This window comes from Phascolarctos cinereus, unplaced genomic scaffold (genome assembly GCF_003287225.1).
Source record: "Phascolarctos cinereus isolate Bilbo 61053 unplaced genomic scaffold, phaCin_HiC Scaffold_2;HRSCAF=192, whole genome shotgun sequence".
NCBI classification, from domain to species: domain Eukaryota; kingdom Metazoa; phylum Chordata; class Mammalia; order Diprotodontia; family Phascolarctidae; genus Phascolarctos; species Phascolarctos cinereus.
Genome location: NW_027555625.1, coordinates 24,891,292 through 24,918,155, shown reverse-complemented (window position 1 = coordinate 24,918,155; position 26,864 = coordinate 24,891,292). Strand labels below are relative to the sequence as shown.

Genomic DNA, 26,864 nt, shown 5'->3' with positions numbered 1-26,864 from the left:
ATCACCATTAGGCTGGGCCCAAGGGGAGCAGGCGTAGCATGTGTGGGCAGAGATGAGGACGAAGGATGAAGTTAGACCTGTCTCGTGACCTAGGATGTAGGATTCCTGCCTCATATCTCCTTGGGGGGCCTCAGTTTCCCCATCTGTAAAATGGGGGTTTTGGATGAGAGGACTTCTGAAATCCCTTGTGGGTCTAAATCTGTGATATCAGAGCAGATGATTCACTTGGCAGAGCCTTAGTTTCCTCATCTGTAAAATGGGGGTCACAAGTCGAGCCCCAACCTTGCGGGGTGGTCCTGAGGCTCACACGGTTCACAGTACGGTGCTTTGCAAGCTTCCAGACGCCAGCTAGAAGTCCGTTATTATTTCTGTTTCCCCCCAGCTCCTACCCCAGCCTCCACGAGCCGGGACGCTCCCCAGACCCCTGAGCGGGGTGCCTCAGGAGGGGCCCCCTCCCCTCCCCATGACCCATTTTGGACAATGGCCCAGCAGGCCCCGTCTGCAGGCTGCTGTTGCTTTGTGAGCAGAAGGATAAAAGAAGCCTCATTTCAGCAGACTCTGTGTGTTAGTCTCCAGACTCATGGGCCAGAAAGGGGGCCGGGGTTCAGGAAAGGGGGAGAATCCCTCCTGCTGCCCTCACCCCTGCCTTCTCCTGAAGTGGCTGGCTCTCTTCCCTACCCCTGTTCAATGTATAGAAAAGGGGAGGGGGCTTCCTGGTCTACCAGTCTGGACACCGCACCTCCCCAGGCGTGTGGACTTGCTGTGTTAACCTTAGGCAAAACTCCTTGACCTCTCTGGGCTCTTGTAAAATGGACAGAATAACAGCCTGCCTGAGAAATCGGATATAAGCGGGGAAACTCAGAGGGGTCCTGGGGGTGGTTTGTTTCAGGGGGGTAACTTGATGGGGCCAGAACGGGAGAGAATCTGACAGTGAAGGCCAAGTCGCTCCCTCCTCCTTCCTCAGCCCAGTCAGAAGGGGCACTCCTCAGCCTGGTTTGGGTGTGGGAGGGAGGGCTGGAGGAGCCCCTGGCAGCTCCCCCCTCCTCTGTGACCTCGGCTTGCCCTTTGCCATCTGCCAAATGTCAGCAGCTCTGTGGGGCACGCCTGGGTCTCTCGGGGTCAGTGGCCTGTGAAGTCATGTGTGCATGGAGCCAGCTCCCTGGGACGCATGTGGATGTCTCTAGAGGCTTGTAGGGCAGGCGGATAGCTGAACTGCCTCGGCTGGCCTGTGGGCCCCACCCTCCCTCCCCACCCCGGCTAGGATCTCAGCTGCATGCCTCTCGCCAGGGACATGTTTGGGGGCAGACTTTGTGCCCAGTCCCATGACCCCACAGCAGCTTTTCCCCACACTGTCCCCCGCTGTTTGAAAAAACAGAGAAAGGGTACACAGTCTGGTTTCCCAAATCCAGGCGCAAATTCAGTGCTTACTGCAGAGCCGGGCACATAGCAGGCCCTTAATAAATCTTTACTGATTAAGGCTAGGTCCCCCACTCTGGGAGCTGGGAGGGCCTGAGGGGACTTTGCTCAGCCAGGAGTGATGGAGGGGGACCCTTTTGAGAGGGAGCCCTGGGGTCTGGGAAGCGAGGAAGGAGTGCTGGCTCTGTGCTCAGATCCTTCCTCTGACTTAGGTTCTCTGGGCCTCAGTTTCTTCATCTGTAAAATGACTCAGATGGGATGAGATGGCTTCTGGGGTCTCTTTTAGCTCCCAGTTGGCATCTCTGGTCCGTGAAGCAGGGACAAGAAGAGCTGTTTGATATCCCCAGAGGAGGGGGATCTCTGGGGTTACATGCCAGTCTGGACATAGAAATCCCAAGGAGGGTCGCCCAGTGGGGGCGTGAAGGGCTTGGTGGAGAATGGTGAAGGCAGGGGTCTGGAGTCGGTCAGAACAGGGGTCGAATCCTGCCTGCGCACATGCTGGTTGTGTGGGCTCAGGCTGATCAGTGAACTTCTGAGCCTCAATTTTCCTTATCTGTAAAATGGGGAAGGGATGGAATGAGCATTTATTACGTGCCTGCTATGTGTTATGCATAGGATCTCACGCGATCCTCGAAAAAACCCTGGGAGAGAGGTACTATTATGATCCTCATTTTACTGATGAGGAAACTGAGGCAGACAGGGGCCAGGTGACTCACCCAGGGTTACCCACCTAGTAAGTGTTTGAGGGTTTGAACTCAGGTTGTCCTGACTCCAGGCCCAGTGTGCTACCCACTGCTCCATAACCCTTCAAGGCTTGTTTACGTGTGAGCTATTCTGACTCCTCTTGTTACAGCGTGGGGTGGGGGTGGGGTGTCTGGAGAGTGAGATTTGGCCAGCTCTTCTTGGGAGGTTTAGGGGCGCCAGGGGACTGGAGTGTCCGTTTCCTTCTCCCTCCCCCAGGGCCCTTTTGGTGTCCAGAAGTCGGGTGGGAGGGGCGGGGGGGACCTCTGGGTTGCCCTTTCCCCCCTTCCCCTTCCCCCAGGGAGCAGAGAGGCCCTTTCTTGGCCCCTCTTTGCTCCGGAGCCAGAGTCAGGACGGTCATTTTCTGGGTCAAGTCTTTCCTAAGTCTTGGGGCTCTTAAAAAGTCCCGGCACATTTTGGCTACAAAAGTGGCAGTGACTATAGCAGCTTAAGGGCCCCAAGACTTAGGAACTGCCTGTATACTTGTGGGAATCATCTGCACAGAGATGGTGATTGAACCTATGAGAGTTAATGAGGTCATCAGGAGAAGCTTAGAGGGCCCAGGCGGGAGCCCTGAGGGACGCCCGCCCGTGTTAGCGGAGGTGCCGCCCCCCCGGGGGCACCTACGGAGACTGGTCAGGCAGAGGAATCCTCGCCAGACAGGTTCTCGTGGGTGCACCTGTCCTGGGCAGGGCTGGAGACGCCGCAGAGAGCCACCCGACAGAGCCTCCAGAGATCGCCTGGTCTTGGGTGAGCCCTTATTTTACTGAGGACAAACTCAGGCCCAGAGGACTTTGATCTGTCCAAAATCACAGCTGGAGTCAGCGGCTCCCAGCCTTCCGCTGCCCCTCAGATAGCAGGTAGAGAAGAGCCCCGAAGTTAAGAGGAGCCAGTGCTGGGAGCTGGAGAGATCAGGGAGTACTCCCCAGAGGGGCCGTGTTAGGGGAAGGGGAGGTTGGATGGGCTGGGTCTGTGGAAGGGGCCCGAGGATCTGGGCTCGAATCTGGGCTCTGACCTCGGGGGAGCATTCATTGGGAGGTGAGGGGGTGGCTAGATCGCCTTTCTAAATCACTAACCCCCTTGCCCTGACAGCCCCCGTCCTGATCCTTCTTCCACCACGGCCCGGCTTGTCATAGGGCTTTCATCTGGGCTTGTGAACTGGGTGTTTAATTTGCATGTTGCCCTGGGGGTGTCTCTGTACTGGGGGGAGCTCTTGGCTTCCCCCCCGCCCCGGGGCTGGACCCCGGCCTCCACCGAAGGGCCGGGCTGGCCTCCTACCTCTGCTGTGTGTCTCCTCCCTGGAGGGACGGCTTCTTCCTGTCCCTGGGATCCTCTGTGGCGATAGAATTTTGGAGCCACGTTCCGTCCTGTTCCTGCCTGCTTCCATGACAGTGATCTGGGCAGCCTGGTGGCCCCTGGCTCTTCTGGGGACACATCTGAGCCAGTGCCCCTCTTTCTGCATGGGGCCTGTGGTGCCATTGCCAGGCAGGGCAGGGCTGGCTGGAGGGGCCCAGGGTGAAGGTCAGTGGACACCGTGCTGACTTTGGAGTCAGAGAATCTGGGTTCAAATCCTGCCTGGCCATCTATAACGGTTGCTGATCACTTGGTCTCTCTGGGCCCAGGTTCTTTCATCTGTCAGAGCCTGTGACTACTCAGGAGGGGTTTGTGGGATCGCGGGGAGGATCCCCAGCTCCTCTCCTCTCTCGCCATCCTCCCAAAAAGCATGTGTGTGGGATCAGAACACTGCCTCTGGCAGTAGGGGACATGACTTAACCTCCCAGTGTCTTCCTGACCTCTAAGGTGCTTTCCTGCTCTGGAGCTCTGGTCCTGGGGTGCTGCCTGGAGGACCTTGACCGAGGGAGGACATGAACTCCACAATTGCCAATTCTGTGCCATCTCTCAGTCCGCACCCACGGGGTGGACCTTCTAGGGGGGCTGTGAGGGCCATGGGGCCATTTCGTGGCTCTAAATGCCTCAGCAGTTCATGTGAACAGGCGTTCCCTAGGCGAGGTGCTGGGGGTGGGGTGGGATGGGATGGGGAGGGTACGAGGGCAAAGTGGAAGAGCAGGCCCTCCCCTCCTGGCACAGGGTATGAACTTTAAACTGGAAGGGGGCTCAGGCCATCTCCAGTCCTAGAGAGAGGGTGCTTGCCATGGGAAATCCAGGAGGGCTTTTCTTAGGAGGTGGTCCCCATTTTGTCAGGTCCTTTGGCTCTCCCCCAGCCCTCTCTGGCCCCAGTATTCGCTGAGGATTATCTCCTTCTATTAGAATGTAAGCCTCTTGAGGGCAGGATGTGGCGCTTGGCACCATTCCCAGCAATTAAACCAGTGCTTAATAAATGCTTTTCCCTTCATTCATGATTAGATCCCTTCCAGCCTTCCTAGGTCCCTCTTTAACCTCCTAGATTCCCCCTGCCCTGGACAGCGGCCTCATCTTAAGGCCCGCCTCCCGGTAGACTGGCCCTTTTCGTATCCCCCACCGCTCAGCACAGTCCCTGTCACAGAGCAGCCTCAGTCAGTGATGGGCTGGGAGAAGTCCTGACTCTGGCCCGTCTCCCCTTCTCTGCCAGGTTCCTGTTGGCTCTCCGTGGAGCATGGGCGGCTGCTGAGTTGGCATTGGGAGCTCTGCTTTTCGGCCGACGGGCAGCGGGCAGGGGCTCCATGGCGACGGCTAACAAAGGTGAGTGAGCGGCGCCTCTTGTGTGAAGACAGGGTGGATGCCCACCTGGCATTGGCCTCCGCTGGCCAGAAGCAGCCCTGGCACGAGCACTCCCAGGTTTGCGGGTGTTTGGGTCAGCATGCCTGCTCGACTCTCAGCTGTGCTCCCAGTTAGGGGCAATTAGTGCAGTGGACAGGGCCGTGGGTGAATCCCAGCTCTGCCTGCCCTTGCATATCCCACCATCAGGACCAAAAGGGCCTTGTCTCTAAAAGTAGGGCAGTGGAGCTGATGGTCTCTGCAGTTTGGTGTCACTTTAAATCCTCTCCTCTCCCCCTAAACAAAAGGTAAGCCTCTTGAGGACAGGCTGTGTTTTGTGGTTGTCTTTGTACTGCCCATAGTAGGCATGGGGCTGCGTCCATAGACACCTCTGACCTGACCTTGGAGGCCCTGATGTCTGTGGGCGTCTCTTTACCTCCCTAGGGAGCTAGAACGGGCCTCCCTCCTTCCTTGACCTCTTGGAAGTGCAGGCGAACAGGGGCAGTTCTGCACCATCTGAGAAAAGGAAAATAGGGGAGAAGCGTGGGAAGCAGTTCAGGTGGGAAGCCGAGGCACCAGGGCGTGGTCTGGCCCTGATGGAGATTGTCCATCATCCAGTGGTCCACTGAAGATTCTGCTGAAAGCAGAAGAGTCCCTGACTGCCTACAACACTGGACTTGGAGTCAGGAAGACCTGGGTTCGAATCTTACTGCAGACACTTGCCTATGGGACTCCAGTCTCAGTTTCCTCATCAGTAAAATACACAGCAACTGGGAAGGGCCAACCGAGATGGTGGAGGAGGAGGAAGCCATCTAGCCCTGCTCTCTCCATCTCAGCAAAGACTGAGGATGAGCACTGGCCTGAGTAGGGATGGAGCTACCCAAGGAAAAGCCACTGTGAGTCAAGGTCAGCGTAGAGAAACAGGTCCCTTGGCACTGGGCACCGTATATATGTAGCCAGGAAGGTCCCGTGCCTTGGAGTCTTCTGGCCCAGGGACTGAACTGGTGCCTTGTCTGGGCACTTGGCACCAGCAGGGAGGGGGCAGAAGCCAGGCAGTGGCTCCGTCCCTCTGACCCTAGAGCAGCTGGAGTTGAAGCTGGGGAGGGGGGTGGGGTGGCAAGCACACACTTGTGTCTCAGACCGCGAGGGTGGCAGTCATACTTTGCCCCAGATCAGATGGCCCTGGGCAACCCTGAAAGCTTGCCAGTCACCCCTGAGATCCTTGAAAAAATGCAGCCTTGCACCCAGAGAAAGCAGCCCAAGGCAGACTTGGGAGAGCCAGGCCTTCCCTTCAGAGAAAAGTGCCCCCCAACACAAAGTCCCAATCCAAGAGGGCAGGCTGGAGGAAGAGAGATGCCTGAGCCTCGGGCAGAGTCTGACAGCAGCCCTGGATTTGGGGGAACAGGTTGCGGAAAGTTCCAGGTTCTCCATTGGAATGTAATAAGCTGGTGAGCAGCAATTGTTTTGTTCATGCTGTCTGTATCCTCAGCCCCTACAACAGTGCCTGGCATGCAGGAGGTGCTCAGTAAGTCCTGACTGATGGGCGTATCGAGGGACTCACTCGCCCACCACCTTAGATTTGGAAGAAGCTGTAACGAGGATGGGTGGCTGGCGTTCACCGGAAGGATGTGCCTGTGATGCTGAGGCTTGGAAGGAGCTGAGGATGAGGAGGAGGAGGAGGAGGGGGGGAGGGAGTTTTATTTTCTCCCTAATCCATGTCATAGGAATGAAGAGGATCAGAGAAGGGGGAGAGGGTCAGTGCTCTGGGTAGATTCAGTAAGACCGAGCACTCCCGAGTCCTTGTATCTGACTTGTATCTCTATCCCAGCTCTGCCTCTGCTTGCACAGCCCGCCGTCAGGACCAAAATGGCCTTATCTCTAAAAGTAGGGGGCCGGAGCTAATGGTCTCTACAATTCGGTGTCACTTTAAACCCTCCCCTCCCCCCAAACAAGGAACACAACCTTTGGACGGGAAACTCGATGGCTCATGAGGCATTGATGCCCAAGATAAGTAAGGAGAGGGAGAACAAGTAAGCCTCCCTTGATGAAGTCAGTCACCAGGCCCAGACAGCCTCATCCCCTGGCGTGCAGATGTGAGATTAGAAGATCGTGGAGATTGGGAGAGATGACTCAGGGCTGGAGAAATGTCCTGATTAAAAAAAAAAAACCCAACCCAAAGCAAAAGGAAGGAGAGAGAAGAGGCTGCCAACAGTGGGCAGTGAGCATGGCACATTGATTCCTGGCAGCGTTGTGGAACGGATTATTAAATAGATAGCTAGTGGCCATCGAAGAAAGGAGGCAATGCCTTCAGCCAGAACGGGCCACGCCAGGCTGATCAATTTCCTTTTTCTTTTGGCAGGGCTTCTAACATGGTTCTTCAGGGGAATGTGGTGGATACTGCTTATGCTTTCTTAAAAGTGTTTGAATATGTCAACCTTATGCTAGTTGGAAAAGCTGGAGAGCCTTGGACTAGGTTGATGGTGGATTGATAGGAGATAGCCGGTGGATTGATAGGAGATAGCCGGTAGATTGGGCACAAAAGGGAGGCAGGCGTTTAATGATTTGCTCCACACACCTTGGCTGGAGGTCTCTGGTGGCATGCCTTAGGGATCAGACCTCAGCCCTGTGCCGTTCTGACTGCACAGAGCAGTGGTATGGATAAGCATTGGTGGTGTGCTTATCAAATTTGCTGATGACAGTTGGAGGGATTGCTTCCACAATGACCGCAGTTAATATGCATAATCTTGACCAGCCAAAGATATGGGTGGTATCTGTCTAGTAAGCTGAAATTCACTAGGGATAAGAAAAAAATAGCTTTTCAAGGACAGTGTGTGTGTGCACAGGTGTGTGTGTGTGTGTGTGTGTGTGTGTGTGTGTGTGTGTGTGTGTGGTGGAATGTACTAGTCTTTCTGAAAAAGACCAGGGGGATTTCTGGTGCACTGAGAGCTCAGTATGAGTCAGGAGGGGATATGGCACTTGAAAAAGAGCAAAATATGGAATTGTATATTGCAATATTGAATTGCATCGGGTAGTGAAGAAGTCACACTGTCCTCTGCCCTAGTCAGACCTGACTGAGAGTAGTGCCCTCAGTTTTGGGTTCCAGAGTTTAGGAAGTGCTAACAAGCATTGCTTAAGCACCCACTGTGTGCCAGGCTCTGTACTGAGCATGGGATACCAAGAAAGGCCAAAACATCCCTGCCTTCTAGGGGCTCACGTTCTGAGGGGGCAGACTGTGCAGATATGTCGGTCCTCTCAAGACATACACGGAGGTGAGTGGGAAGGGAACCTCGGAGGGCCTCTTGGGTCACGGAGGAAGCTGAGGACTCTCAGAGGTAGACACAAGGGAGGAACGTGCTTCAGGCATGAGGGACGGCAGGTTGGTCATGTGAGGAGTGGCAAGTGGCGAGAATGACTGAACTCTAGAGTATGTGAAGGGAGGTTAAGGGACTGCAGAGCTAGACAGGGACCAAGCTGGCAAGAGCTTTGAGTGCCAGACAGAGGCGCTTGTATTTGGTAAGGACGTTGGCGGGACAGATGTTGATCAAGGGACCCAAGGAGGATGGCTGGGCTGATGTTGGCGAGCTTGTGCCAACAGTAGGAGCCGCCTTCATGAGGAGAAGACTCCTGGGCATTGTGGTCGCTGTGTCTCGGGATCGGAAGGCCTGTCCTGCACAGGCAGAAGCAGCTTTTCTGCTTGGCCCAGAGGGGAGGACGTCAGGAGAAACATCTGAAGAATGAGAGCTGTCTGGCCTGGAGCCCGAGTGGTGTGGGAGCGGAGTGGACTCCCTCCAGGGCTAGGCGCTCTTCCCCTCCCTCCTCAGTCTTCATTTGTCAGCTCTGTTGTAATAGGGTTAGACCCAGTCAAGCAGGCAAGACCCCTTCTGAGGCCGAAAATCTGGGAATCTTTGGTGCTGTGACCAGGGTGGGAAGATGCGATGGTTTTCCTTGCACAGACTGGGCTTGTGTCCCGGGGAGCCCTGTTTTTCCAGGGCTTTCTCAGGGAGGTAATGGGGGGTCCATGCCATCACAAAGCAGGCCTCTTCATCACTGCCGGCACTGCCCATGACATCACATGATTGCCTTTACTTTCCCCCCCTGCACCCTCTGCAGCTCTCACTCTGGTGTCACCTCGGGCTCGGCCTCTTGCCCTCCCTCTTCCCCCACCTTTCGCTTTCTCCCTCCCCTTTCCTCCTCTCCTTCCCCCTCCTGTTCCCCTTTCTCTTTTCTCTTCCTTCTTCCTTTCCCTCTCTTCTTTTCCTCCCCAACGCCCCAAATGAAGCAGCCTATTCCCACCTCTGGCAGTGACCAGAGCATACTGGTCAGAGACACCCAGCAAGGTCTTAAGAAGGCCTCTGATGACCTCCACAGGGTGTCCAGCTGGTGGTTTAAGAAGAAAAAGAAAGGGGTTTTCATTGAGAAGCTCTTTCGTAAGAGGAGTGTGGGTGGGTGGCTGAGAGGGAGGGCTAGGGTCTAGAAGGCAAGAGGGGAAGGGGAAGGGAGGGACTTACTGCTTTCCCTGAGCTACTTCTTTCTTCTGTTTCTTTACAACTCTCCAGGGTTTCTAACTCACACCTGACTTTCCAGCGTTCTCCATTCCCCCAGTATTGACCCTACTAGATTAAAGGTGGGGAACCTCCCTGAGGCCACATGTGGCCATCTAGGTCCTCAGGTGCGGCCTTTTGACTGAGTCCAAACTTGACAGAATAGATCCTTTTATTAAGGGGATTTATTCTGTGAAGATGGCTTCATGTGGCCTCCAGGCCATAGGTTCCCTGCCCCTGCTGGCCTAGATTGAGCCTCTGATATGGAGCCCCACCCTGGATCCCTCTTGACACCCTCATGAGGCTCCATCCTGACCGCTTAACTGGGGCCCCAGCCCAGCTTTCTGATATCTCCATTCCCCATCCTTAGCCTCATACTGACCTCCCCAGACCAACCCCTCCAGCTGAATTCTACCACCTTAAAACAGTTAGCCAGGTCCTCCTCACTTCATGCTGAGCCCTAGGGCCACACCTTCAGACCCTGGTCCCCCCATTGCCCCCCTCCTGTACGCATTGAGCGAAGCTTGGCCTAGACTCACCCCTCAGCCTGCCCGTCTTCTCACAGAGCAGCAGAGCCCCACTGGGTGGGACAGAGAGGGTGTGGCCGAGCTGAGCCCAAGCCTGTCCCCGTGTCTGGTCGGAGCCCCCCTTGTCATGGCCAGGGTCCCTCATCTGCCCTCTCTGTGCCCCTCCCTGCCTTTCTAGGAAGCAAAACCAAAATCAGCAGCATCCGCTTTGCCGAGGCGACGGCCAGCCACTCCGTGGAAAGCTCCCAGAGCCACGTCCACTTCGATGAGAAGCTGCATGATTCTGTCGTCATGGTTTCTCAGGAGGCCGACGGCAACTTCCTCGTTAAGGTAGGAGACTGCCTCCCCCCAGACCCTACCGTGCATGCTGGTGTGTAGCGTAGATAGCTGGGCTTGGGGTCAGGAAGGCCTGGGTTCAAGTCCTGCCTCTGCGTGACTGGGGTTGGGGCGGAAGTAGACAGAGCACAGTGGGCTCTGGACTGACAGGTCCTGGGCTCGAATTCCACCCTAACTCTTACTTACTACCTGGGTGACCTCGAGCAAACCCCTTGACCTTCTGGATTTGTTTCCTGAGGGGAGGGCTAGACATGATGTCTTCTGAGTGAGGTTCCCTCTATCTCTCGATTCTGGTCTGAGGATTCTGTAAAGCCACAGTTTATGCCTCCCCAAGCCTCAGTGTCTTTGTCTGCAAAATGGGGATAATTATTTATGGGGTACCTCCCTCACAGAGTAGCTACCACGGCTTGGAAAGTGTATTGGAAAGTGATCGAAGTGTCAGTTACTTTTGTTCTTATTTATCCCGTCTTCTGAGGCCCTACCAGGATTGCCTAAGCTTCCTCCTCTCTGGGCCTCAGTTTCCCCAGCTGTAAAACCAGTGGGTGAGACTAGATGCTGTCCAGGCTGAGGTCCCTTTTAGCTCCAGCAGCTTTAGGGTCTGAGTCTTCTCTCTCTCTCTCTCTTCAAGCAATCTAATCTATATTTAATTTTTCCCAATCCAATCAATATTTTATTTATTTGTCTGTGGTAAATAGTACTTTATTTTTTTCAATTACATATAAAGTCAACTTTAAACATTCATTTTTCATAAGATTTTGAGCTTCAGATTTTTTCTCCCTCCTTCCCTTCCATCCCTTTCCCCAAGATGCCATGCGATCTGACATAGATTATACATGTGCAATCATGTAAACATATTTCCACATTAGTCATGTTGTGAAAGAAGGAATAGAACAGAAGGGAAAAGCCACAGCCGCCCCCCAAAACGAGCAAGTAGTAGCTTTGATCTGCATTCAGGATCCATCGTTCTTTCTCTGGATGTGGGTGGCATTTTCCACCATGAGACTTTTGGAGATGTCTTATATCCTTGCATCACTGAGAAGGGCTAAGTCTATCAAAGTCAGTCATCGCACAATGTGTCTGTTACTGTGTACAATGTTCTCCTGGTTCTGCTCACTTCGCTCAGCATCAGTCCATACAAGTCTTTCCAGGTTTTTCTGAAGTCTGTTTGTTCATCATTTCTTTTCTTTTCTTTTTTTTTTTTTTGCTAGGCGGTTGGGGTTAAGTGACTTGCCCAGGGTCACACAGCTAGTGAATATCATGTGTTTGAGGCTGAATTTGAACTCAGGTCCTCCTGACTCCAGGGTCAGTGCTCTATCCACTTGTTCATCATTTCTTATAGCATGATAATATTCCGTGACATTCATATACCACAACTTGTTCAGCCATTCCCCAACTGACGGGCATCCCCTCAATTTACAGTTCTTTGCCACCACAAAAAGAGCTGCTATGAATATTTTTGTACATGTGGCTCCTTTTCCCATTCGTATGTTCTCTTTGGGATACAGCCCTTAGAAGTGGTATTGCTGGATGTACAGTTTTTAGCTCCCTTTGGACATAGTTCCAGATTGTTCTCCAGAATGGTTGGATCAGTTCGCAACTCCACCAACAATGCATTAGTGTGGTGATTCTCTTTAGAGGGCTGAATGCCAGTTATGGAAGAAGCACTGGATGTGGCCTTTGTAGTTTGGGAGGGCAAAGCGAGGCTTTCTGAGCCTGAGGTTACAGGAAGGCCCATACCCTTCCCTGCCTGTATCTGCTGGCCCTTAGCCTGAGGGACACATTAGATTGATGCCCCTGCCTGCCTGCTGAGCCACAGAAGTGAGCTCTCAGTCCTGGGGGATGGGGCTGGGGACTGTGGAGTGCAGTCTCTGGGTGTGCAAGGTGACACTTATCTTGTCAGAAAGGCCCTCTGCCCCCAAGGTGACCGTGGGCCAGAGGACAAGGACGCCCCGACAGGAGGGGGAGCGTGATAAAGACACACTGATGGGAGTTCGTACTTCTCAGGATAGCTTTACTAAGGACTTTCCTCGCAGCACTTTTATGAGTTAGGGCACGAAAGTGTCAAAACCCATTTAACAGAGGGGGAAACTGAGGTCCCTGAAGCAGCAGGGACTTGACCCTCCCTCCCTCTCCTGCCTCCTGCCTAGCTTTATGTCTGGGCTGCCTCATTGGTCACTGTGGGGTGTGAAGAGCAAAGGGTTTTTCAGCTAAAGTAGGAGGAGGGGGAGGGGCAGGACAGGGAAGGCCAGGACAAGTTGATGTATCCTGGAGAGGCTGGGGGCCAGAGGGGATGGGTAAAGTTCAGCTCGAAGATCACAGGGTGGTCACAGCACAGGAGTTCACTCTGCACATTCCCGGAGACCCCTCTCCAAGTCCATCCCCAGCCATTGGGCCTCCCTGAGAGAGGTCAGCAGGATCCTTAGGGGACTACAGGGCCAGAGAAGAAGCATGAAGAGCAGGGGCTGGGAGGGAACCCAGAAAGTGCTGATGGAGGCGCTCAGCTTAGCTTAGGAGCCCAAGGAAGCAGAGAGGAAAGGGTCAGGAGCCTGGAGCCAGGACTGGTCAGTCATAATAGCCTGAGGGCACAGGTCATGGCCAGCAGGATTCAGAGCTCGCTCGGGGGAGACCCGACCTGTCATCTAGTCCAACAGCTCTCATTGTCCCGAGGAGGAAACTGAGGCCCAGAGAGGTTGCCCAAGGCCACATTGAGAGGAAGTGGCAGAACCAGGTTGGAGAGGAAGATGGCTCCCCCAGACCGAAGTGGGGGTGGTAGGTTGGAGACAGGAAAGGACCGGGGCTGGGCATGAATGCTGACTATTGAGCCTTGGACTGGAGGGGAGGAGGTAGGGTGCACCAGCTAGGGGAGTATAGCTCAGTGGGCAGGGCCTTGGTGTCCTCCACCCTCTGGATCTCATTACCCCCAGAGAGGGTGCTGGCAGGAGGCCTCAGGGTTTGGATAAACTTCCCAAAGATCAGTGCCATATAGAGCTCTCACAGAGAGCTGGGTATGCTGTCGGCCAGGACAGGACATCTCAGGGGCTGCTGGGTGGGGTGGTGGGTAGGATCTGGCCAGGAGCCAGGGAGTAACCTGATTGGGTGGGTTGGAGAGAGAAAGAGAGAGAGAGAGAGAGAGAGTGGGGGGGGCGGGGTGAAGTCAGCACTGCAAAGAAGGTGTGTGTGCAAAGGGAGACTGACTTTGGCTTGGACACAGAGAGGCTGTTGTCTTCCTAGAGGCAGCCCCCCTCGGAAGGCCTGCCAGCAGGCAGGCCGTTTCTGGGCTTCCTCTTTGGGGAGTATCGTTCAACTATCTTCTCCCTAAAGATACTTGGGGAGTATCTTTGAGGTCTGTGAAACAGTCAGCTTCCTTCCTTTTCATAGTCCCCTGTCTTCTGGGGAGCTGCCCTTCCCTTCCTCCCTTCCCTTCTCCTGACAAAGCTGCAGGCTTCCCTCACCTCACCTCCTTGGTGTACCTCGGTCACCACCTGGGCTCTGGGTGACCTTGGGAGCTTTCTGAAAATCCTGTCCACCCTCAGCAGAGGAGGAGGGCGTGAAAGGCCTGGCCATGAGGACTCTCCCTTCCCCCAGCCCCAGTCCCTGGGTTCAGAGGTTAGCTGGCCTCCCCAGGGGACCCCCAGGGAAGAGCTTGACCTGTATTTGGATGGTAGGGTTGGTGCTCATGTCACAGCTCTGAGCCCAGGGCCTTGTGGGTGGTCTTAGGCTGATCTTGGCTTTTCCTCCTGCAGCCAGAAAGAGTCAGAGCTGATGCCACCCCTCCCCTTGCCTGGCACCAGCAATCCTGTAGAGCTGTTTCTCTGGGATTGCCTGAGGTGGCAATAATGGAGGACCCCAAGGCAGAGGGCCCTGGGTTCCCATTCCGGCTCTGTGCCCTTGGGAAGAGTCCCCCTTCTCTCTGCCTCAGTGTCCTCATGTCCGAGGAGACCATGTCGAAGGTGCCTCCTGGCTCCAGCTGTGGGGTCTAGGCCCCTGACTGGCCAGAGCCTGGGGCCACTTACCATTCTCTCTGAGCACGTGGGGACCTGAACAGGAACTCCCTCTTAGAGCCTCCTGACAAATAGGCGTCCAGTCTCTGATGGGAAGCCTCTGTTGATGGGGAGCTCACTCTGTAGAGAGCATTGGACTCAGAGTCAGGAGGGCCTGGATTCCAATCCTGTCACAGCCACTTACTAGCTGTGTGACCCTGGGTAAATCACGTGGCCTTCTCAGTCTCGCTTTCCTCCTCTATAAAATGGGCATCATGCCTACCTCCCAGAGCTGTCGCAAGGATCTAGTGAGATAATGATCAGTGTATTAATAATGTCTTCCACCCTTGCAGAGGAGAGAAAGTCAGCTATGACTGTGATGGGCATTATGTTTGTCAAGAACCCTGCAGGCGGGGAAGTCCCAGGGCCTGGGTTCAGGTCCTGGTTGTAACACTACCAGTTGTGTGACTGTGGGGAAGCCATTTACCTTCCTGAGACTGCAAAGTCCAAGGTTCCAGCCCCTCCCGGGGCAGTTGTCACGCAGGTGCTGTGTAGAGGCTGAGGCACTATGGAAATTGTATCTCCCTGCCTCTGGGGAAGCTCTTCGGCTTCTGGACAGTTCATATCCTTGGTGATCTCCCTGGGGTGCACCCCACCTCAGGGACCGAGGAGAACAGCCCCAGGCCCGATGTGAGGGCCCTTTAAACTCCCCTTCCCCCTTCCCTCCCCCCTTTCCATCTCCCAAGCACACCCCCCACTCAACCCCTCCCCCTCCCCTTTTCCGTCTCCCAAGCACACACACACACACCCTTCCCCCTCCCCTCCCCGTTTTCCATCTCCCAGGCACCCCCTACCTGCTTTTTCCTCCCCCCTTTCCATCTCCCAAGCACACACGCACACCCCTTCCCCCTCCCCCTCCCTCTTTCCATCTCCCCGGCACATACACACACCCCCTGGCCACCCTCCCTCTGCTCTGTCCCCTCCACTGGACAGACATGCCAGGCTGACGGGGAGAATTAGCAGCTCCCATTTTTAGCTTCTCTAATTACTGGTTGGTTGGCTTTGTTCCTGGGAGTCCAGGCTTCTGGGTTCCTCCTGTCCTTCTCCCTCCCCCCACGCCCACCATCCCCCGCCCCGGGGCCAGGCAGCAGCCAGAGTTAGGACCGAGGAGCTCGTGAAGGACAGTGGGCCGTAGTCATTTCTCATCTGTCCTCACTGGGCAGCTGCTTCCCTCATTTGGGACTTCTGGGGCCAGGGGCTGGGTTTCAGTCCTGCCGCTCATACTTCATAGCTGGGTGAGGATGGGCCGTCACCTCACTTTCTGTATGATAGAGACGCTAGAGAGTAGCCAGCCTGGGCCTCCTAGGGTCGTTGTGAAGAAAAGTGAGAGAGTCTTGGTGGCCGGGGCTCAGAGTGGATGAGTGGCTTCCCCAGTGTCACACAGCACAGTGGGAGCAGTGAGGGGGTACAGGGATGAAACCTGGACCCGGAGTGCACCGGCCCAGATCCAGCCCCAGACAACTTGCTATGGGACTCTGGGCAAGTCACTTCAGCACCGCTGGAAGCCTCAGTTTCCTCATCTGTAAAGTGGGAGGATCACAAATAGCAGCCACTCCCAGGGCTGTCTTTACTGTCAGCCTTATTAGAATCCTGATGGCTGGTCTCCCTTAGCATTCCACCTTATTGCCTTTCGCCAGTGAGATGACCTCTGCCAGGTCCATTCAGGAGTGGTGTAGTAGCTGGACTTCAGTGTAGAATGGGGCCGCTAAGGGCTTCTTCCTCTTCTGGGTTTACATTCTTCTCCTAAGAGTTCAGCCTTTAGGGGATAGTGGAAAGAGCTCTGGATCAGGAGTTAGGACCCCTCTGACCTTGGGGATACAGCATTTCTCTCTAGGTCTCAGCTTCCTTAACTGTGAGGCACTGAGGCATTACTGTCCCTTCTTGTTAGACTGTCTGTGTCCTGAGGTGCCACCCAGCTCCCACCATTCTGTAGCCTCAAGACCCTCTTAGCTTGGGAAATCTGTCCTGGAGACCCTCCCAGCTCAGCAGTTGGGTTCTAAGCTCTTCTAACTGGGATATTCTCTGACAATATTGGGTGGATCAAGGGTGGAAACAAGTTTCTGCCTTACTTAAAAACAAAGCCCCCAAAGGATTTGGTCCAGAATGTCCCTTCAAACTGTAAACAGCTCTCTGAAGGAGAAGACAATAGTAGATGGGAGTGGCCAGCTAGGGTGGGGTTCTTGGAGGGAGGGGGGCTTTGAGGGGAGCCTTGAAAGCCAAGGAGGATTTGTAGAGATGCAGGGAGGGAGGGGGGGGACAGAGAGAGACAGAGAGACAGAGAGAGAGAGAGGGGGAGAGAGAGAGAGAGAGAGAGAGAGAGAGAGAGAGAGAGAGAGAGAGAGAGAGAGAGAGAGGAAGAAAGAGATAGAAGAGAGGGAGGGAGAGGAGGAGAGAGAGGGAAAAGAGGAAAGAGAAGAGAGGGAGAAGAGAGAGGCAGAGGGGAGGGAGGGAGAGGAGGAGAGAGAGAGGGAAAAGAGGAAAGGGGAGGGAGGGATAGGAGGAGAGAGAGAGGGAAAGGAGGAAGAAGAGAGGAGGAGAGAGAGAGGCAGAGGGGAGGGAGAGGAGAGAGACAGGGAAAGGAGGAAAGAGAAGAGAGGGAGAGGAGGAGAGAGGACAGCCTGGGCTCCTGAGGGAGTTGTGTGATCCCTTCTTCCCCTTCCCTCTGCTTTTCCTTTGTTCTGCAAGGGCCCTCAGGGTTTGATATGATTTGAGGTATATTTTTGTATCTAGCTGTGTGCTTTGGCCAGCCCTCCTAGGGCTGCGAGGTCAGTTCAGTAGACATGCTGCTGTAGTCATGTTGACTTTCCCACAATCTGATCTAACCGTTAGGATCATCTGCTCTATGGTTAGCTTGTGTTGTGACCCCCTCTCAGCCCGTTGGGTACTTGTGAGGGTGAAATCCCAAAGTGAGAAGGGAGTATGGCTTCCCACCCCCACTGCCTGGAGTCCCAGCTCGCAGCCTGCGTCCGACTGATGAGGTTTCCGAGGTGCCATCGCTATTGTGGAAGAGAATGACTTGCTGTTTCTGCTGGAGGGTCCCAGTTAGGGATGTGTAAAGAGAGATAATCCACTATCTTGCCTCACCGAAGCCCTGTTAAGGTTCAGATACCTTGAGTATTACTATCTCTATTTTACAGATAAGAAGACTGAGGCCCAGAGGGATGAGGTAGCATGGATGGGGTGGCATAGGTAGTAAGTAGCAGAGGTGAAATTCGAACCCAAGGCTTCCTTAGGACAAGTTCAGTTCCCTTTGTATCACCTTCACCACTGACAGGATTGTGTACATTCCAGAGGAAAGAGCCTGGATTTGGACATGAGGATTCTAGATAACCTTGCAGAATGCTCATCTGTAAAATGGGAGCATAACCCATGGACTACTGGCCTCACAGAGCAGGGTGTTTGTGAGGCTCAAGGGAGACGTGTAGGAAAGCCCTTTGCAAACTTTAGGGTACTACGTGGGTGTCAGTTATTCATGTTGTCATTAGTATTGGTCTGGTTCGACTGGAGTGAAGAGTGCGTGAAGGGGAAGGGATGTGCAAGAAGGTTGGACAGGTATCTTGCAGCCTGATTGATCATCAAGGGCCTTGAACCCTCGGCTGGAGGATTTGAGTGTTATTCTCGAGGCAGCAGGGAGCCCTGAACGTTGTTGAGCCAGGGAGCGACCCCAGTCATTTTGCCAGCTGTGTGATGGATGGACTGGCAAGATGGAGCCCATCTTGAAACCTCTCTTTTAAAACAGGGCTATTGTGCACTGGGCCTAAAAAGGAAATTCAGCTTTTAAAATTTTCTTTCTAACTGAATCCAAGGAAATGAATTAGGAGGCTATTAGGGCAGGCCAAGTGTGCGGGTTTATTGATTGTTGGATAAAAAGGCCAGCCTGTGATGAAGTTAGTGGACTGGAGTCAGGATGAGCAGGGCCGTAGACCCTCTGAGGGAGGGAGAGAGCCATGTGGGCCTCATGGAGAAGCTATCCAGGAAGGGCTGAGCCATGGGCCAGGCCTGATGTCTGGGTGGGATTTAGAGAGACTGAGAGGGTGGGGTGGACGTTGTAGATGGGGGGGCAGCATTAACAGCAGCAGGGAGGATTGTGGTGGTCAGGTGGACTGGGAGGTGGGGATGGGGACGGACTAGCCCCCCTTAGAGCAGATGGTACTTTGGGGCTGGGTAGTGCAGCGCCTTTAATGCTAGGCCAAGAAGTTCAGGCTTCATCCTGTCGCTTGGGAATGGTGAGCCATTGTGGCTTCTTGAGATGAAATGGTTTTAAAGGGGTTGGGGATGAAGGGAGCACTGCTGATGGTAATGGCTAAGACAGACTGGTTTCCTTCAGTCAGTGCCAATGCCCTTAGAGACAGCCCCTCAGACAGAGAGGAGATACGTTTCTGGAGATTCATCAGCATTCCCTCTGAGGGGACGTGATACCAGGGGATTGTTCAGCAAGGAACTGAGCGTTCTGGGCTGGTCCTGTGCTCTCAGAACCCAGGTAGGGTTCATAGAGTCCATGTAGTCCAGCCTGGCCTGAAAACTATCCCCATCATGACGTGGCTGACGCTGGCCATGCAGCCGCTGCTGGAGGCAGTGAGGACAGTTCTGACCAGGAGAGCTGCTTCAGTTTCTTGTCCCGGCCTCCAAGGCCAGGCCCTCTTCCAGGTGCCTGAAGCTGGCTGTCATGGCCAGCCCATGGAGTGGAGTAAAGCCTTTCTCCATCACGTTGTTGTCCTCTGGATGCACCCCTTGATCTCCACCTGCCCTTGGAGAGCTCCTGGTTTGAAGGGGGTAGAAGTAGTGATGGTGGCACATTCTCTGCTCTCAAAAACCCCTGTTAGTGTGCTGGGGGAGGCAGCCCTAACCCTTCCAGATCAGCTGGAAATAATAACAAGGGCTGGCATTTATAGTATAGCCTGTAAAGTTTTACAAAGTGCTTAATAAGTATTTCATTTGAGCTTCACAACTATTATCCCCATTTTACAGATGAGGAAACTGAGTTGGAGATCAGTCATTCAGTAAACATTTATTAAGCACCTACTGTGTGCCAGGCCCTGGGGATACAAAGACAAGGAATGGAAACTGTTGTTCCAAGGAATTTACATTCTAATAGGAGAGACAACAACTACATATATAAATATGTACTGAATGTAGGCTCAGGGACCTGTTACAGAGTTATAAAGAGGGACAGTTACAAAGTGGTTGAATACTTGGGCGTTTGGAGGGAAGGACAGTAACATTTTGGGGTGGGTTAGGAATGGTTTCCCATAGAAGGTGTTGCTTTAATTGATCCATAATCATTTATTAAATCTCTACTGGGTGCTGGCCATTGTGCTAGGCACTGGAGACAGAAATGGAACAGTCCTTGTTCTTGGGGAGCTTCCATTCTGTTTGGTGAAACAACACTTGATACACCAGAGTAGATAGAGCTAACATCAGGTAGTTTGGGAGGAAGGCCTGGGGAACGGGGGGCGGGGAGGGGGGGAAGAGGGAGGTAATCAGGAAAGCCCTTATCTGGGATGTGATTTTGGTCATTCTTGGGATTTTAAGAGGCAGAAGTGGGGAGAGAATGCAGTCCAGGCTTGGGGGATGGCCAGTACCAAGTGTTTGTGAGAGGGATAGCAAAAGGCAGTCATTTTGGCTGAATTGTAGAAAGCCTGTAGAAAGGCCCATGTGTGAAGGGTATGAATTGCCAGCCAGAGGAGTTTGTCATGGATTCTAGAGGTAATAGGGAGCCATTGGTATTTATTGAGCAAAGGAGTGATGTAGTTAGACCTGTGTTTTAGGAATTTTATTTTGGCAGTTATGTGGAGGATAAATTGGGAGGAGGTGACTAATGAGGAGGACCTTGCAATACTCTAGGTAATAGACGATAAGAACCTGAAACTAGGGTTCAGGTATGATGCTACTGCTGCTGATAGAGAAGGGAGGAGATGTGGAGGTAAATCTGCAAGACTTGGTGACAGGATCTGTGGGGAGAGGAGAGTGTGGAAACAAGGGTGACAGTGGGGTCACAAACCTTAGTGACTTGGAAGGATGCTGACACCCCAGACAGCAGGAGAGATGTTTTCAAGAGGAGCAGGGAGAGGTTGAGGGGAAAGATAATGTTTTGGACATATTGCCTTTAAGATGCCTAGAGGCCAGGCTGTGCAAAAGGTCCCACAGGTAGCTGGGGATGAAGAACCGAGGGGTGGAGAGATGAGGACTGGATGCATCTGGGCCTCATTTACATAGAGGTCCTTGACCGCTCTGGAGGTGATGAGTTCAAGGAGAAAGAAAAAGGCTAGAGAAGGGCAGAGGGCCCAGGACAGAGCCTTAGGGGCCAGGGGCACGGTGTGGTTGCTGGTGAGCCTGCAAAGGATGATGGATAAGACAGGGAGGAGAGAACCAAGAGAGAGGAGGGGTGGTCAGCAGTGTCCAGGCTGCAGAAAGAAGGGAAAAGACTGAGGCTGCTAAGAGGTCACTGGTAACTTGAGAGAAGACAGGACAAAGAGAGGTCAGCAGAGGTTGGTGGGGTGGGCAGTAGGTGAATGCTAAAAAGATTGGGGGAGAAGGGGGCAGAACAGGAGGGAAGGAGGAAGACCGCCTGGGGTCCTGAGAAGGGGAGGAGTGGACAAAGCCCTGGCTTCCTCCCTCTCTGTCTCCACCTGGGCTGCTTAGGTTCAGAGCCTCCCCCCACCAATGTCTTTGTCTTTCCCCATCTCCCTAGTGTGAGCTGTCCCTCTGTGGGGGGGGGGCAAAGCTGGTCTCTCCAGCCTCTGGGGGATAAATGCCTCTTTGCTCTCCTACCCTTCCAGCATGTTCTCAGTTGGGCTTCCCCACCCCCATCCCCATCTCTCTGTCTCTCTCCCTTCTCACTCATTCTCTCTTTTCGTTCTCATATTCTCTCTCCTCTCTCTCTAATTTTCTTTCTCTGTGTCTTTTCCCCTTTTCCTCTTCTGTCTCCCAGTCTTTCTCCTCTCTTCTTCTCTCATTCTTTCTCTGTCATCCCCCTTCTCATTTTTTTCTCTTTCTGTCACATTCTCTCTCTCTCTCTCTCTCTCTCACACACACACACACACACAAACACACACACACATTCTCTTTCTCTCTCATTCTCTCTCACATATTCTCTCTCTCACATTCTGGCGCAGTGTCAGCATTTGGGAAAGTGGTTGCATTTTTCTCACGATTAGATGTTGAATTGTTTTCCTTCTGAGAAATTTTCCAGGAAGAACAGCTTGGAACTCAGTGGGTATTGAGCCCTGTGTGTGTGTGTGTGTATACACGTGCATCATCCCCGTGTGTCTCTGGTGGCTGTGACTGACCCACGACCGGGTGACGATGCCTCTGTTAGGCCTCGGTTCTTCTTATGCAAACAACAGCTCAGGGCTCACGTGGATTTGCCATTTCCCAAAGACCTTCCTCATAACAACTGTGTCTGGCGTTGTTGTTTCCCTTTTACAGATGAGGAAACTGAGGCCCAGCGGGGTGAAGGGAGACCTCCCCAAGGCCACACCTTGAGTAGGAGGAGGAGCTGGGCCCTGAGCCCTGTGGTTTCTGGCTCCTGATGCTGTCTTTCCCTTGGGCTCCCCATCTCGGATGGGAGCAGTCAGCAGAGAGAAATCATGGAAGTTATAGAGAGCTAGCCTTGGCTTCGGGGAGCTGGGTTCAAATCCTCTCTCAGACACTTAGCAGCCTTTGTTTGATTCCCAGTGAGTCATGTCAGGCCTTGCCTGTAGAACAGGTTTGGACTCAGTGGCCTCGAAGGACCTTCCAGCTCAAAGTCTGTGACCTGTGAGCTGTGTGGGCCTTCTGCCGGCGCCTGGGACTTCCTGGTCTGGCCCACGGCTCTGACCACCAGCTTACCTGGTCTCAGCATTGGCGAAGGTCCTGTCTTCTTGGGTCTTAGGGAGGGGACGGTGGGGTCACCTAGATCTGATAAGAAGGAGGCTTCCTGGGATGGAGCAGTCAGAAGCCTGGGTCTGCAGCAGCTCTGAAGTGCTCTGGGTTTGAAGGATTGGGCAGGGTTCTGTGGGCTCAGGCTTGCCCCGGGGAAGGCGGTAGGAGCACGGTGGTGGGGGTGGTGAGCAGTGAAGTGAGTGACGTGGCTGCCAGCGCCTGGGTGGGGAGTGGGGGGCTCTTCCTCCTCGCACTTGAAGGGTGAGAGGCGGTGGACTGGGAGAGATGTAGAGCTGGCTGTCTGATTCCAGTTTAATGTAACAGTCATTTATTAAGCACCTACTGTGTGCACCAAATCAATAAACAGGCTCTTATTAAATGCCTGCTATGTGCCAGGCACTAGGGATTCAAAGGCTTACATTGGCAGAGGTGCCTTCTTGGGGTGGAAACACCTTTACCCGTGCAGGTGTCGGCATCTCCTCTGCAATCTACAGTCTTAGAGAGTTGTGTAGAGCTTTGAGCAGTTCAGTGAGTAGCCCAGGGTCACACAGCCAGGATGTGCCCAAGGGTAAGTCTTGAACCCAGGTAGGTCAGTCACTAGCCCAGGGCGACATGGCCAGGATGCACCCAAGGGAGGACTCGAACCCAGGCCTTCTTGGATTTGATGCCGGTCTCTGGCCATGGCCCCTTGAGGTGCATGCTTCCTCCTCCCACTTTCCCTTGCTAAAACAGGGCCTGTGTGTTCGGGGTGTGCCTGTGTGCCGCTCGTGTATGTAAGGGTGTGACCAGAGATGTCGCCATCCTTCCTGCTGTGCCAGCTGGCCTGGGCTCTGGGAGGCTGCTTGGCCTGGGACCCGAGGATTCAGCTCTTTTCTTCCTCTCCCCGAGGGGGGGTGTGTCCCCTCCTGCCTCCCTACTTGGCGCCCACTGGCAATGGCAACATTTCTCCTTTTCCTGAAATGAGCCCTCTAGGTCCCAGGTATACAAGTTGGTGGGGCTTCAGTCGGCCCGGAAGGATGGAATGGGTGGGATTCAATGCAAGTAGAACTGGATTTGTACCCTGCAGATCTCGGGGTGGGGTTTGGTCCCAGCCTTTGCTTTCAGTGGCCTTGGGAACTCCCAGAGAGGAATCTTGCTCTGCTCATGCCGATCGACACGGCACATTTCAGTGAGTCGTGGTCAATGGCCGGGGCGCTATGCCAGTAGCCATTGCTGGCCAAGTGCCACGCTAAGCGCTTTCAAATGATCATCTCGGACGCCTGGGAGGCGGGCGCTGTCATTACCTAACCCCATCCCTTTCTCATTCCTGTATCTATCATCTCTGTATCTGGTACCTCCATGTATCTCCCATCTCTTTATCATCTCTATGATTTTATTTATACTCTGTATCATCTCTTTATCATATCTATCCTATCTGTCTCTCTATCTGATCTGCTTACCTGCCTGCCTGTACAGCTAGGGGCACAGGGTGCTGGACGTGGAGTCAGGAAGACCTGAGTTCAAATGTGACCCCAGATATTTCCTTGATGTGTGACCCTGGGCGAGTCATTTAATAACCCTGTTTGCCTCAGTTTCCTCATCTGTGAAACGTGAAGGATAATAGCCCCTATCTCAACTGAGATGACATTAGTAAAATGTTTTGTAACCCTTAAAGCTCCGGGTAATTGCTGGCTGTTTGATTCATTGGCTGACTGTCTGTCCATCCGCCCATCCGCCTCTCTGTGTATTAACTTGTGATGTCATTGGTAGAAGGAGCTCTCTGGGAGGACACTTCTCCCACCCATGTTCCTGCAACTTAGAGTTGGGGGAGCTGCCTTGACATCTGGTAACATCCTCATTACCATCATCATGACGACTAGGACTTGTTAAGTGCCCACTGTGTGCCTGGAACTGTGTTACACACTTTACAAGTATTATCTGATTTGGTCCTCACAACAGCCCTGCTGCTATTATACAGTTTGACAGCTGAGGAAACTGAGGTAGACAGAAGTTAAGCGACTTGCCTGGAGTCACACCACTAGTAAGTGTCTAGGGTTACATTCGAACTCAGGTCTCGCTGAATCCCAGGCTGGGTGTTTTAGGTGCTGCGGCCTCACTTGGCTGCCTAGCTTCAGTGATATCGGCCATCCTTTATAAAGAAGGATCTAAAAAGGGAGGGAAAAAAAGCAAAACCAGCAGGCATTTTAAGCCCGTCTGACAGTGTATGCAGTATTCTCCATCCACAGGCAGGGTTTTTGCCAGCCTCTTTCCTGCGTTCTTATTCTCCTTGTCTGACAGGACATTGAGGCTCAGGCTGCTGATGGCCTGGCCTCCAGCCCCCTAGCTAGTAAGGCTTCCTGACCTTGAACCCTTGGACTCGGCTCCCCCGACCGCAGGCCGTGGAACATGGAAGTGCCAGATCTGTGACCGCTGATCTGAGGTGTCCTTGATGGCGGATCAAGCTGAAGTGGGGTGGTGGGGCTGTGGGCTGCCTGGCCTGATCTGGACCTTTGCTTGTCCTCTGAGGGTGAGAGGCATTGGGATTTAGTTTAGAGGCCCTGGGTTCGAATCATTGCTCTTCCCCTCACCACCTGGGTGACCTTTGACTCTGGGCCTCAGTTTCCTCTCTGCCAAATGAAGGGGAATTGGGTCCCTTCCAGCTTGAAATCTGTGCATATGTGAGTCTCATTCTGTTTGATTTACCAAGCATTCATTAAATATCACCTTGGGAGACAAGAAAGAAAATGTGTCCTGCCCTCAGGGCACTTCCATTTCCTGGCAGCATCCATACCTAGGCCTTTTCTTAGAGGAGTCCACACTTTTTTTCTTTTTTTCTTTTTGGTTAGGCAATGGGGTTAAGTGACTTGCCCAGGGTCACACAGCTAGTAAGGTGTTGTATGTCTGAGGCCAGATTTGAACTCAGGTCCTCCTGAATGCAGGGCTGGTGCTCTATCCACTATACCACCTAGCTGCCCCAGGAGTCCACACTCTTGAAAAGAGAAACACATTCAACCCATGCCCTTGGGGACTTCCTTGTTGATGTGACAGGCTTGGAGTCTAGGGATGGAGTCTAGGTGGGACCTGGCGTCCTAGGCTGAGCTCCGCCACTCTGGGTGATGTGGAGCGAGATGTTCCTTTCTTCTGCCTTGGTTTCCTCCTCTGTAAAATGGGTGCAGTAATCCCAGCCCTGCCTGCTGCCCCAAAGAAGGCTGCTTGTGAAGATCAATGGGTGTGCTTGCTCTGCTTTGGGGGGAGGTGGAAGAAGAGCCAGCCCCTGCCCTCAGGGGGCTTATTGTCTAGCTGGGGAGAGAAGGCTGACTGATGCGGCTCCCATTTCTGGAGGAAATTAAGGCTGGCTTTGTTCACAAGAGCTCTGTGACATAGTCTGCCAGTCTAGAGTGAGGGATGTGACTCCCATTTTACAGAGCAGAGAGGGCAGGGAGCCTGTCCACACCCCCCCAGCTGTCACTGACCAAGTTGGGCCTCACACCCAAGTCTCTGGCCGCTGTATTCTGCAGCCTCTCAGAAGAGGGAAAGGCCAGAGCAACCTGTCAGGAGGATTATTCTGGAAACCATGTGGACAGGGCTTGGTCTGCAGCGGTCAGATCCAGGTGGATGGCAGTGAGGGCCTGTGCTGGTGTGAGCAGGTGGAGGAAGGGAGGATGGGGGAATGAGGACAAGACTGTGGACAGGTGGGGAGTAGACCATGCATTGTGGGGCCCATCTGATGGGCTTTTTGCAGGAGTAGTCCAGGGACGCTTCCAGAGATGGTCTAGTTAGGGAGACTGGACGCGTGGTGTGTGTGTGTGCGTGCGCGCGCGTGCACACACACATGCATGCACACGTCTTCCTGCTGGCGTGCCTGCCTGGATCTCCTCTCTCTGCTCAGGGCCCCCCTAACCACTCCCTCCACCCCCCACAGATCGGTTTCCTGAAGATCATGCACAAGTATGACATCGCGTTCACCCTTCCTCCGCTGCCTAAACTGGGAAGAGACGTGTGCGCCGTCCCTACCCCCAACCTTCACCTGAAAGTCCTGAGTGTGACTCCTGTTTCTGAAGGTGAGTCCCGCCTGGGGACGGGGAGGAGCAGAAACGACCCCAGCCTTGGGAGACCTGGTCCTTCGTCTGATGAGTGGAGGGGAGAGGTGGTCTCTGCTGCGGTGGTAGCCCCTGGTCTGGTGTGGGGTCCAGGTTCTTCCCTCAGGGAGCCCCTGGTTTGATGGGACACCGAGTTCCTGCCCCCTGGGAGCCAGTGCCTGGTCTGACGGGTGAGGCCCTGCCCCTGAGCGCTTCTCTGCAGTGATGCTCTACCTAAAGACTCAGGGCACCCCAGGCTCCCCGGGCCTCCTTCCCCACCAGTGGCACCACCTTCCCTGCTGGTCTTCTCCTGACACCCACAGGGCATCTCATTGGGGAGCCTGCTCTCCTTATCACAGGATGCCCCCAAAGGGGCCTCCCCTCTGTGTCGGGGCCTTCACAGTCACACAGTCCGAAAGACCCGGCTCATATCCTGCCCCTGACGCTAACAGTGACCTTGGACGGTTCACTGCACACGTCTGATTGTCAGAGGAAACGAGGGGACTGGACTCGGAAGCCTCAGGTCTCTTCTTCCTGCTCTGAAATTTAGGTCTTGAAATGACTCATCCCAGGTGACCCAAAGGCAGGATTCAAACCCAGATCTCTCAGCTCCGAATGCAATGCTCTTTGCACTGGACAGAGGAGACC

The 26,864-nt window shown here is 53.9% G+C and overlaps 1 protein-coding gene across 2 annotated transcripts in view; it reads left to right on the top strand.

Annotated features, from left to right (window-relative positions):
* ADISSP (adipose secreted signaling protein) overlaps window positions 1-26,864 on the top strand; it is a 47,542-nt gene that overhangs the window by 9,269 nt on the left and 11,409 nt on the right. The window contains exons 2-4 of one of the 2 annotated variants that reach the window (XM_021001045.2): window positions 4,727-4,836; window positions 10,098-10,249; window positions 26,060-26,198. In XM_021001045.2, coding sequence (XP_020856704.1) covers window positions 4,818-4,836; window positions 10,098-10,249; window positions 26,060-26,198 — 310 coding nt within the window. In that variant the 5' untranslated portion in view covers window positions 4,727-4,817. Of the gene's footprint in view, window positions 1-4,726; window positions 4,837-8,959; window positions 9,279-10,097; window positions 10,250-26,059; window positions 26,199-26,864 lie in introns of those variants that run through there. The other variant, XM_021001044.2, reaches the window with a different exon arrangement.